At 45.4% G+C, this 11782-nt stretch overlaps 2 protein-coding genes across 2 annotated transcripts; one reads left to right on the top strand and one right to left on the bottom strand.

Moving 5' to 3' along the window:
* Nucleotides 1–1682: 1682 nt before the first annotated feature.
* Nucleotides 1683–4961, top strand: LOC102220352 (2-aminoethanethiol dioxygenase-like). The gene is made up of 2 exons (XM_023328054.1): nt 1683–2627; nt 2714–4961. Exon 2 carries the CDS (start codon nt 2858–2860, stop codon nt 3617–3619), a length of 762 nt encoding a protein of 253 aa, XP_023183822.1. The 5' UTR covers nt 1683–2627; nt 2714–2857; the 3' UTR covers nt 3620–4961.
* Nucleotides 4962–7136: 2175 nt separating this feature from the next.
* On the bottom strand, nt 7137–9547 carry LOC102220095 (early growth response protein 2b-like). Its single transcript, XM_014471438.2, has 2 exons — nt 9352–9547; nt 7137–9276 (listed from the first exon to the last, which is right to left on the bottom strand). Exons 1-2 carry the CDS (start codon nt 9452–9454, stop codon nt 8300–8302), a joined length of 1080 nt encoding a protein of 359 aa, XP_014326924.1. The 5' UTR covers nt 9455–9547; the 3' UTR covers nt 7137–8299.
* Nucleotides 9548–11782: the final 2235 nt, after the last annotated feature.

Below are 11782 nucleotides of genomic sequence, written 5' to 3'. Positions count from 1 at the left end.
TGAATAATGTATTCACATGCTGTTTATTTTTTAGAGAAGTGAACCGTAAAACCACTGATGGGAATCTGACATCATGGTTGAGGTGCTTCCTTTTCCTTCATGTGTGGGAAAAGCCTAGCATGTGGTTTATACATCCGGTTCTGGTGTGAAGCGGGTCGCGGATCCTCTCTTTCTGTCTGCTTTGATCTGTCCAAGCAAAACAAATAAATCTGTGAGCAGATTTAAAGGTTTTTATCAGTCAGAGACACCTGCTGTTGTCCCGCCAGACCAGGAAATGATTGTTATTTGGAAATATAGTGTTGTGTTTTTCTCTATTATGTGATATTAAGGCCAGTTTTTCTAACGCCACGGTGGACTGCTGCCTAATTTTTATCTGGAACATAACTCTCCAAATATTATTCTTTTATAGAAATGACCTTTGTTGTGCCATAGGAGGGCAACAGCAGCAAAGTGACAGGTGATGCAGTGCAAGTAGATTCACACAAAGATAAAAAAAATATTAAATACATAAAAACAGAATAAAGAATAGCATATTGTACTGTAAACACATTTCAACACACTGTGTAGGTTTTAAAAATAGCACTCTCTGATCCAGAGGAATGTATAAGTGGATAGGTTACTTTAACCAGAAATTACAAAGTGTGGTCGTGTATTTGTGCTGTAAAACAGACTATTTACAGTAAGTGACATTGATTTTGTTGGAAGCAGTGACAGTTATAGAGTCTAACAGCTGGGAGGAAGGATCTATGTTAACGCTAATTTGGGCACCCAGGATGCAGCAGTTTGAATCTGGGAAAATTTTCCTATCTGCTGATTTTTTTTCTCACAGAGCATATCTAAAATATTCAAAATAAAATGCAGCTTTGGAAGCTGGCCTATCTCGGCTTAATGCAGCTAATCCAGGAGTGCCATTCATTTCCTTAGTCCTTTTTCCTGAGCTACTACTACCAGTTACTGAGATAAGGAAGACGGTAAATGTGAGCTTCTAAGGTAGTGCTATGATGGTTTCTACTGTGTGTATTAATGTATATTAAGGTATATTTGGTGTTAAAACTATTAAAATAGGCAGTTATAAGCATTTAGAAGTGTTAAGGATTTGGTGGGCTTATGAAAACATGTTTAACTCTCCAGAGTTAGTTTTGCTCATGTGCTGCGTTATTGAAGACTACAAAAACAGCTGAGCTTTAAAATCAATTGAAAGACTGATTAGTAAAGGAAAACATGTTATCTTCCCCTGGTTTGTTTTGAAATCACCTGTTACAGAGTGCAGGAGGGTCAATGAACGTTTCCTTCAGTCTGAAGGGGATTTTTCAATATGGTGAAAAAACTTGATGTATTTGCTGAACAGTTTCTTTAACTAATGATCTTGGAATCTGTAGTTTTCTATAAGTGTTGGGAAAGGCTCTGAAATACTTGAGGTACCTGAGGTCAGTCATGATCATCAATGTGAAGCTAAAAGGACTTATTGTCAATGAAATGGAAGCTATTTGGCTAAAAATGCTAAAGAAATTAAATATGTTTATAAAAGTTAAGGTGATAATATCTTTAGCACTTTTTCTTGAGCATTTTCATTCACCATCTGCAAAATATTTCCACAAAACATAACATAAAACAAGTTGCTGTTTTTAATAATTGAAAAATGGAACAAATTTCCTTTAGTTGGTTCTATAAAAAATTATTTTATTTTGAAGAGTGGTGTTGCAACTCTAAATAAATTTGGTTTAGCTGGACTGAAAAGTTGCAAAGGTCGTTGACCCCCTGATCTAGGACCTTCAGTAACATTTCTTTGCAGATTTACACAAATTTACACTGTGTGGAGATTTCAAGCCTTGTTGGTCAGAGAATTTTTTAAAAATAAATTCTACCATGTGGATCCAACACTTGTTTTTATAAATCCTTGCAGTTATGTGTTGTATAATCATCTCTCCCTGGAGAATCTTATTTTTTTATGCTTTCTGTGATGCATAAAAAGGCTCCTGAAATTAGACACCAGATGAAACCAGTTTAAAATGGGATCTTCAGGGTCTCTGTTAGTATCAGTCCGACACACAGTCGCTTTTTGTTTCAGTTTCTGATCTATAAGCATCAAACTTGACACAGTTTGACAGAAAGACAACTTGTTTTCACTGCCTAACCGCTTGTATTCGAGGAATAGCTGGTTATCGCTATGCCGTCTGTGGCATCTTGGGAAATGTAGTGTATCCTTTCGGAAGCTCAATCTCAAACTAGCAAACATATTGACAGTAATCATTTAGTCATTTTTTAAATAAAGTACTAAAACTGTATTAAGTCTTCTCTATCAGTATTTCAAGTTAATTTTACTTTGTGACAAGAAAGTAGAGCTTTTTTATCTAAAATATATATATATATAACTACATCTCCCATGATTCTCTGCGTTCGAGCTGCCTGGTGCGGACGTGTTTGACAGTTATTTAAAAATGGGGTTTCGAAGTGACCGTTAAATTCAGATTTTATGCCTAAAGGTCATAGATTCAGAAATTATTATGAATTTCGTAATTTTTTCCGAAACATTTAAACATTAATGTGTTTATAAAATAACAAAGCTACTAAACGAACATCAGGACGTGTTATCCATAAAGTCGCTTTACCATAGAATCGTATTCATTGTAAGTATGATGAATATTCTGTTTAAATGTTTAATGTTTAGACTGAAACTTGTTTAATTTTAATTTTGTAAAATCATTTTAAACAGTTCGGTTCCGAGCAAAGGTCCTTCAGTTCGAAGCGGTTTGACAGCGGAGTGGAGCATCTTGTCAATAAACTGTCTTTGAAGCTAGCAGAGGGGCTACGGCTAACAGCAGGCAGCGGAGCCGGGCAGCTGCGCTCCTGATCCGGGATGATGCCAAGCGACAGTACCATGACTTCCATCGTCCAGAGAATAGCCCGACAGGCTCTGGTCACCTTCAGGAACCCACCAGGACTCGGTGAGGAGAGCGGAAAGTCCTTCGTAGAGAACCACGGTAAGCTGAAAAGCCTGATGACGGAAGTCAGAGCGGCTGACCTGAAGCTCGTCCCGCGGAGAGCCGAGGACAGCGCGCCGCGGCCGAACCCGTACCACCACGGAGTGCCGCCGGTCACCTACATGCACATCTGCGAGACGGACCAGTTCAGCATGGGGGTGTTCCTGCTGAAAAGCGGCGCCTCCATCCCGCTGCACGACCATCCGGGCATGCACGGCGTGCTCAAAGTCCTCTACGGGAAGGTCAGGATCAGCTGCTTCGACCGGCTGGAGCGGCACGGCGGCGGGACGCAGGCGGCGCCGCCGCTGCCCCCGGCGCAGATGGGCGCTCTGCGGCGCTCCGTGCTGCGGTCCTCCGCCGAATACACGGAGGAGAGCGGCCCCTGCGTCCTCTCTCCGGAGCGGGACAACCTTCACCAGATCGACGCCGTGGACGGGCCGACGGCGTTCATGGATATTCTGGCCCCGCCGTATGACCCGGACGACGGCAGGGACTGCCACTACTACCAGGTTCTCACCAATTCGGAACCGAACTCCGCGGACGGGAAAGAGAAGGAGGTCTGGCTCATGGAGATCTCCCAGCCGCCTCATTTCTGGTGCGGAGGGGAGCCGTACCCCGGCCCGGAGGTGCACCTGTGATCCGCCCGGACCGGACCGGGTTAAATGGACCTGGCCCAGGTCCCGTACCGGGCTTCACGGACCTGGCCAGACTTATTCTGGTACCACTTTAGAATAAAGCTCCCCTTATAGATGGCTAATAAATAGTTTAGAGATATTAGAGATGCAAATCTTTCAGTGTTCAGATTCATTCCGATTTTTAGAATTCGATTCAAAACGACTTTCGATTAAAGCGGTCTAGAGATTCTGTTTAAACTGTTCCTGACAAGTCTGATAAAAACATTTATTTCATATATCAAATATATATCAAATCCATCAGTTTATATTTAAACATGAATATTTTTGTGCATAAAATTCTGTAACTTAAATCTGCAGCATTACGTTTTTCCTTAAGTCAAAACAAACATGTCAAACAATTATTCATAATATCATTTTACAATAAATGAAGCAGACTGAAAATGATTTTTGAGCATTTTGAGTCGTTTCATTATTGCGATTCTCTACAGAATCATTTTTTCTGCACCTAGTAAAAATGTTACCATTCATCTATTAACACTTAATGAATCATTAGAAACTGTTATTGTTTTATTTAGGCTACATGCTAAATGAAACATTTACAAATGCTTATTGTGCGAAGTAGTATAATAACTAGATAAAATATACAGGCTCAACAATAGTTTTTCTCCTTATCTCCTTTAATTAATGGTTTATAAAGTAGTAATTAACATATCTATGAAATATTTATTAGCCATCTGTAAAGAGGAGCCTCATTGTAAAGTAGTTCTGTTGTTCTGACCCAAATGAAACATAATTGTGACTCAGAATGTGAGTTTTCCTGCAGGCAGTCAGTCATTAATCTGTGCAGACCTGACCTGTGATCTGCTGCTCCAGAGCTGGACTTTATGACACGCTTTATGTTTTTAGTAATAATTAAACAACACACCCAGAGGAGACGTTTGCTGCTCTATAACTGAACATTTTCAGACCAGGAGAGATGAATTAAAATCAGTTTTCTTTCCTGATCTCAGCAGTTTGCGCTCTGATTTATCCGTCCATCTGATTCGTTTCGGCTCCACTGCTGTTTATTCCAGCGTTTGCATGAAGGAAGCAGCTTTGAACCAAGTAACCTCCAGGCTGCAGCCGCCGACTCGTCTTCCTGCCTTCAGCCACAGAAAGAAAGCCCAGATTTCTCCTCTCATCTGGACTCTGTGGTTTTTATCTCTGAGATCCTCAGGGAACCTGGATGTGATGGTTGCTGCATTAAATCAAAACTTTGAGATTCTGCTGGGGTTCTGGGTGGTTCTGTGGATCTGTGCAGGTTAAAGCTGTCTGCCTGATTCCAAAATAAAGATAATCAACATGATTTTGTCTCAGCCTCGGTTTTAAGCTGTGTAGAATAAATAAAACTCCAGTTTTTAGAAGTTCACTTCTTTCTAAAATGATCTAGAGAGATCGCTGCTGCCACCGTGTGGCGGAGGAGGGAACAGGAAGCAGATAAATGAGCTGATAACTGATAGATTTATGTTCTTTGATCGATGTTTGATGACAGATTGAAGAGATTTGACTCCTGGTATTTAGGAAAGTAGATCAAAACTTTGACATTTTAAATCTGCCCAGGTAAAAATCTCTTCAGTGCTTTAATCAGCTAAAATTAATTACAACATAAGTTTTTGCCCAATTTAGATCCTAAAAACTAAAAAAAGGTTCAACTAAGAAAATCTAACATTAACATGTAAAGATCTCAGCCTTTCTTAGGTCTCCATCAGTACGGTGCAAAGCTGATCTGATTTTGAATAAAGTTATGAAGATTTGCTCAATAGGATTTTTTTTCCACAGAATTTGAACCAGGTGAAGCTAAAGCTGCTTATTATTATTCTAAGTGCAAAATGTATATATTTTTAATACAGTTCTGGCTTATTTTTAACTCTGAGTGTTATTCTGTCAAAATTGTGTTTTTTAGTGTCCAGTGATTTGATTAATGGTTTCAGTTCTTGACCTTTACTGAATACCTACAGGGTGTTTCTAGGATACCACTTGGTGCAGTCTAGACCTACAGAATATATACAACCAAGGACTTTAGGGTAGAGGAGCCCAGGAAATGACCTACTGGAAGTTTCCTACTGGTACCTTGTGAGTACCTCATAAAATAGCCATGTTTCTCAGCTCCAGACTGGCCTGCATGTTGTAGGTGTTTCCCTCCTGCCACACACCTGGCTCGAATAAGTGGGTGACTAACAGGCTTCTCTTGGTTTCATGAATCAGGTGTTCTGGAACAGACACATCTAAAATACGCTGGGTAGTGATCTCTGAGGACTGGACCTGAGAAACGGTGATCTAAAGGTAGAAGGTGAGTGGAAGAAGATGGAAGTGTGTACAAGTTTCCGTAGACACTTCAGTCTGTTCCCATTAAGAAGTAGTTCATAGAACTGATCTGTACCTCACCAGTCCTGGACTCCCTTCAGTTGTTGGTCCATATGGTTTGGTACAGTTAGGATGGAGCGAATGGCGTCAGTCAACACTGTCCATTGGTTGGGGGACAGAAAAACATCACTGCTTGCAGCGAACATGAGATATACCAGCTCAGGTGTCTTCAAACCCAGGTTTCTAGAGTCGGTGTCTGGTAACTTCTAGATGTCTCTGCTTGAACACACCTGAGTAAAATAGTCATCAGTAGAAATCTGGCGATTTTAACTGATTCAGGCATTTGATTGAGGTTTGTTGTACATCTAAAAGTTTCTAAACTCCTTACGGACTGGAGTTGAGAACCTCTGCACTGGTGAGAGTCCGTTTGTCATCAGACTATGGTGCAACATTAAGTGTTTGGGTTTAACTCCATTTAAACTAGCGGTGGAAACACTCTCCTGTACCGAACCGCACCGACCTGTGCCATACCGCTGAGTGGAAACGAGGCAGTATTATCTAACTGTCCATTAGTCTTTAAACACCAGGACCATACAGGGCTGTGTGTGAGAATATTCACTTTATAAGCTAATGGTGAAGTACAGACACTTCAGATGCCTGCAGCTTCCTGTAGTTTGAGTCGGTTTGTTGTGATCAGCGTTCAGTAAGTAAGAAAGCGCCAGACGGCCTCCACCACCCTGTCGGTTTCTCTACTCACCTGGTAGGTACAGAGTTTACACTGATTAGGATTTTAACACTACTTATATTTTACCTGCATAGCAGGATTTTACAGAACTGTTTGTACAACGAAAGTAGCCGTTAAAACCCATCTGTGTCCAGATCTACACAGGCAGACTTTCAGGAAGAAATGCTAAAATACAACATCCAGTAGGTTCCACTTGAGTTAACCATAGGTTAGGAATGAAACAGACTAGCTTTACCCCCAAAGAGATTTAAATGTGGCCTGCAATAAACTTTTAAATACTGTAGTATGTGCCTCATACATACATCTCTGAAGTATAGAGGTAAGTAGTTAGAAACAGGAATATACCTGACAGAAAGTAACACATAAGTCATCTGTAAAATATTTGGTTATATTTACCCTGTAGGTATCATGGTACCTGTACGTATTAGAAAAAGTAGCACATTGGATGTACTGTGTAAATAAATACCTTTAAGTTCCCAGTACATACCAACCAGAAGGTACTGGACCGAATGTACCCACGTTGTTGATAGGGACCATTTGGGCATTTGCCCAGAGCAGCATCAAAAAGGGGGGCACACACACACACACACACACACACACATACTGGATAAAGATTAAGATTAAACATGTCAGATTCACCATGAACATTTTCCTTTTATTCATGTTCTGCCAGCAGGACCTGCCTCCTGGTGCTGATCCACCCGATGCCAAGACTATTCAGACTCTCCCACCCAAGAAATTCGGATAATTCCTTCATTTTACTGCTGATGTGTTTCCTGTTCCTGCTGAGTATAACCCTGTTCAGTTCCCATCTGAACATGTGCAGTAAGTACCCCAGATGTCCTCTGTAGGGGTAAACATACACTTTCAGTTCCCCAAAGATCCCTGAGAAATGACTGTAAACCAGCTTCTATCTACTCTGTGCAAGTTCCCTGTAAGATGTACGAACCCTGAAGGCACCATGCTGAGTGACCAGTCTAGTTGTGTCTCTGGTTTCCCCCAATGCAGCCAGAACCAAATCAGTTTTGGTTCAGATTGTCTAGAAACAACAAATCACCAGAACCTCCTGAACAAAACCAACATTTATTTGCATCAACAAGAAGCTGCTTTAGTTCTCGTCACGTTTGCATAAGAAGCTTTTCGGCCTGGACTCTGACTTCTCCTCCTACATTCATCAGGTAAAAACCTGAAATCCAGTGAAAGTTGCAGATCGTCCTTCCAGTTCACTTCCTGAGCAAACAAACTGAAACTGAAACATTCAACATGTCTTCCAGAGACCGAACCACCTGAGCTACGTGGAGGAGGAACTGATTCTACGTTTGACTGCATGAAGAAGTTGGGATTTGGGCCTTTGAGATGACGGAGCCACGTGTTGCTGAGTTCATGTCTAATCTGGGCTGTTTGGGTCCCTGAGAGCATCAGAACACAGACAGGAAGGTCCTGGACCAGAACGTGAGACTCTTCTAGCTGCTCAATCTACTCTGTCATCTAAACTAAACTTGGTGGAGGTTTCTGCTCATTGTTGCAGATTAAGTTCATAAATAACGAGATGGTTTCTGCTAAAAACGACATTTTCTGTGAAATGGTGGTAGATTTTAGGAGGCGGAGGACCTTTTCTCCTTCTGTCGCAGGTGGATCTTCATGTGCCTCCTCCGCTCGTCGCTGCGCGCAAACTTCCTCCCGCACTGCTCGCAGCAGAACGGTTTCTCCCCGGTGTGCGTGCGGATGTGCGTGGTGAGGTGGTCGCTGCGGCTGAAGTTGCGCATGCAGATGCGGCACTGGAAGGGCTTGTGGCCGGTGTGGATGCGCAGGTGTCGGCTCAGCTCGTCGGACCGGGAGAAGCGCCGGTCGCAGCTCTCCGCGGGGCACGGGTACGGCCGCTGGTGGACCGGCGTCTTGCTCGGCCGGTTCGGGTACTTCCGGGGTCTGAGGATGGGCCTGAGCGGGAGGTTCTGGTGGGTGGGGAACGCCGCGGACATCGGGCCCTCCACTGCCGCGGGTGGAGCGGCCAGCGTAAAGTTCCTGATGGTGTTGAGCGGCGTGAGCGGCGGCGGCACCCTGAGCGGGTCCAGCGGGTACGGCAGGGACTTCCGGTCCGGGAAGGCCGACTGGATGTCCCGCTGGCAGCTCTGCTGGTAGAAGCCGCCGTACTCTGGCATGATGGAGAGCAGCGCGGGGCCGTCCGGCTGCGGGGGGTGGTAGGACCCGGAGCAGGTGGGCGGCGCCAGGTAGCCCGAGGCGGACTGGTCCTGGTACATCTCCCCGCTGCAGGAGTAGGACGGGGCGGGGTGGGGGTGCGCGTACATGTGGCTGATGTCCGGCGGGCCGTGCGCCATGCCGCCTCCTCCTCCTCCAGGTGCGTAAATATCCGGCGCGGACCCGGACTCCGGGTCGACTGCGGTGATGTCAGCGCTGACCACGTTGATGGGGTCTCCCGGTGCCCACGGCGCTCCTGCCCCCCTGGAGTCCACGGAGAACCGCCCGGTGAACGTGCGTAAAGTGGCCGCGTACTGCGCCAGATCTCCGTGGATCTGCAGCTCAGGTGTTCTCCTCCCCTGGAACAGCAGCTCACCTGGAAAACACAGAAAAGAGACGTTATGGTCAGCACCTGCAGGTCGCTCTGACGCAGCCAGGTGAGTCAGCTCACCGCCTCCATCCTCCTCTCCCACCGGCTCTTCCTTAAACACAGTCAGCCCCCCCTCCGCCGTGTCCACCACAGAAACTCCCTCCAGCAGAACCTTCGCGCTCATCCCGAGGATCTTCAGCGGGTCTCTGCCACGGTGTCCCCGGTTCCCTTCATGCTGTCCGCTAACCCCGCTCCTTCCTCCGCCTCTCTGCTCGTTTTAACGGCTCCCACGCGCCTCACGATGCTTATAAAGGGGATCTCTGGGTGTCCCTTGACGTCACTGACCAAATATGGACTTGGCCTTAAAAAAAGAGGGAACTCCAGAAATAGAAGAAGTGGAGCCGCGGTGAGGACAGAAGCCGGATTATTAAAAATAAAAAGACCAAAGTGGTTTTAAATGAGGCGTTCAGGTTTAAGTCACGGATTTATTCCCCAAGATCATCACGCATCATTTTCACGATTTTTTTCAGAGGGAAACGAGATGCGGGATTCGGAATTCCGGCCGCGTGTCTCCATAAAAGGTCCTCCGGTGAGGCGGCAGGAGCTCCGGCTGCTTATATGGCCGCAATCCGGCGGAGCGGGACCAGGAGCGGGGCCAGGAGCCCACACACCGCCGGCAGGGAGCAGCTGGAGGCCGGCCTGGACCCCGAGACATCCAACCATCTGACCATCCAACCATCTCACCATCCAACCATCTGACCATCCAACCATCACACCAAAAGTCCAAAATGAAGGTGGCCTAGTCAAAGTCTAATCTGACAAATTATGAGCGTCAGAACCTCTAACAGGTTTTCATCCTGAATGAGTTTCTATCACGTGATAAAAACTCATCTGTATCCAGAAATGTTTCAGCTGCTGCTGGTTGGTTTTTATATTTTACATTAATTAATTAAATCATGATTTGAAAACTACATTTTGATTTTGCTCTGATTATCTTTGTTAGTTAGATTTTATGTCTAAAGGTTTTGTTGTGACATTAAAATGTCAGACTGGCTGTTTCCCTGAACTCCGTGGGTTTCCCCCTAGTGGCTGCTGGAGGAACTGCCCACTCTTCCTCTGCTGTTTTCTCCTACTGCTCTCCTCCTCCTGCATCATCAGTAGTTAATGCTGCCATAACTTGACTCTGTTTCTGAGAGTCCAGGTCTGATGGCTGACCACTCTGGTTCTGGTTCTGGTTCTGTTACAATGGATCCATTCTGTTCTGGAGTCCAGACCTGACTGAATATCTGTGACCTTAAAGTTGATGTAGTCCAGTTACATCCTGAACTGAGGCCTGTGGTTTGCACCGGTCCCTCATCCTGAGCCGTCGTCATGGCAACACCAGAACAGAATGGATCCATTTAACAAGAAGGAACCTCCTGCAGAACCAGAACCGCAGTTCCACTCAGAATCATTCTGAGGGCCACAAATGGCCCCGAGCCGCACTTTAGACACCCTGATCTAAAACCATCCCATAATACTATAAATACTATAACTGCATGTTTTCACTTGTTCACTCCTTACATTCACTAGTAATGTAAGGAGTCTGTCCACATCGGCCTGCCGCACTGTTCAGATTTTAACTGGTGAAACTGGATCCAGTTCGGTCTGATCTGTTTGTGCTGAATCTGAGAGCAGGAGACTCTGCAGCCTTTCAACGCCCACAGATCCAAAAATGTTGCCGTGCATTGTCGCTGTGTGGCGAGCCGCCCACCCCGTGGCAGATGGGGGTTTGGTAGCAGCACACACACACACACACACACGCTCACACACTCAGAGTGCAGTGAATGGAGTCAGAAAACACACCCGATCTGACGTGTAAACCCTCCCACACACTCCGGTTGCTCTGCAGCAAACAAACTGGATCTCCTCTCCTGTTCCTGTCAGATTTTGCTGCAGCTCATCTTTATTTTCCGCTCTCTGTGCGCCAGTGCGCCGCGTCTCCGTGGGGACGGCGCCCTCGTCCACCCTTCGCCCACGCTCCTGCGGGCCGCCGGGGCTCTGGGGGGTTTGTGGTTTTGTGTGGAGCGGCTCTGGGTGTCAGCCGGGGGTCCGGCGGCCCGGCAGAGCCCGCCGCGCCGATTAATCATCTGTCATCTCGGGGTTTTTGTTAATATGGATCTTTGTCTTCATGTTGGGCAGCAGCTCTCCGCCTGCTGCCCCTCTAACATTTTTACAAACACAAAAACAGACAGAAACGCAGCAAACCGCAGGTTCTGAAGGTGGAACCTGCAGCAGCTGTCCGAGCCGCCGTGACCTTTGAGGCCTCAGCTTGACCTCATGTTTAAACCCAGAGATGTTCCTGATTCTTTACCATCAGATCTGAACCTGCATGTTTCTGTTCTCACTGCCAGATTCTCAGGTTTTTATCCGTTTTCCTCCAGTTTGAAAGACGCTTCAGGTCTGAATCTTCATAAAATGAAAACAAATCCTTATTTGTGGGTCGGATCCGTCATCTGGACTCATTCTGGCC

This window comes from Xiphophorus maculatus, chromosome 22 (assembly GCF_002775205.1).
Source record: "Xiphophorus maculatus strain JP 163 A chromosome 22, X_maculatus-5.0-male, whole genome shotgun sequence".
In the NCBI taxonomy this organism is placed as follows: domain Eukaryota; kingdom Metazoa; phylum Chordata; class Actinopteri; order Cyprinodontiformes; family Poeciliidae; genus Xiphophorus; species Xiphophorus maculatus.
This window is presented reverse-complemented; position numbering and strand designations above follow the sequence as displayed.

Coding starts and splice junctions, on each gene's coding strand:
- LOC102220352 (XM_023328054.1), top strand. CDS start 2,858: ATGATGCCAAGCGACAGTACCATGACTTCCATCGTCCAGAGAATAGCC.
- LOC102220095 (XM_014471438.2), bottom strand. CDS start 9,454: ATGAGCGCGAAGGTTCTGCTGGAGGGAGTTTCTGTGGTGGACACGGCG. Junction 9,277..9,351: donor GGGAGAGGAGGATGGAGGCG/GTGAGCTGACTC, acceptor TGTGTTTTCCAG/GTGAGCTGCTGTTCCAGGGG.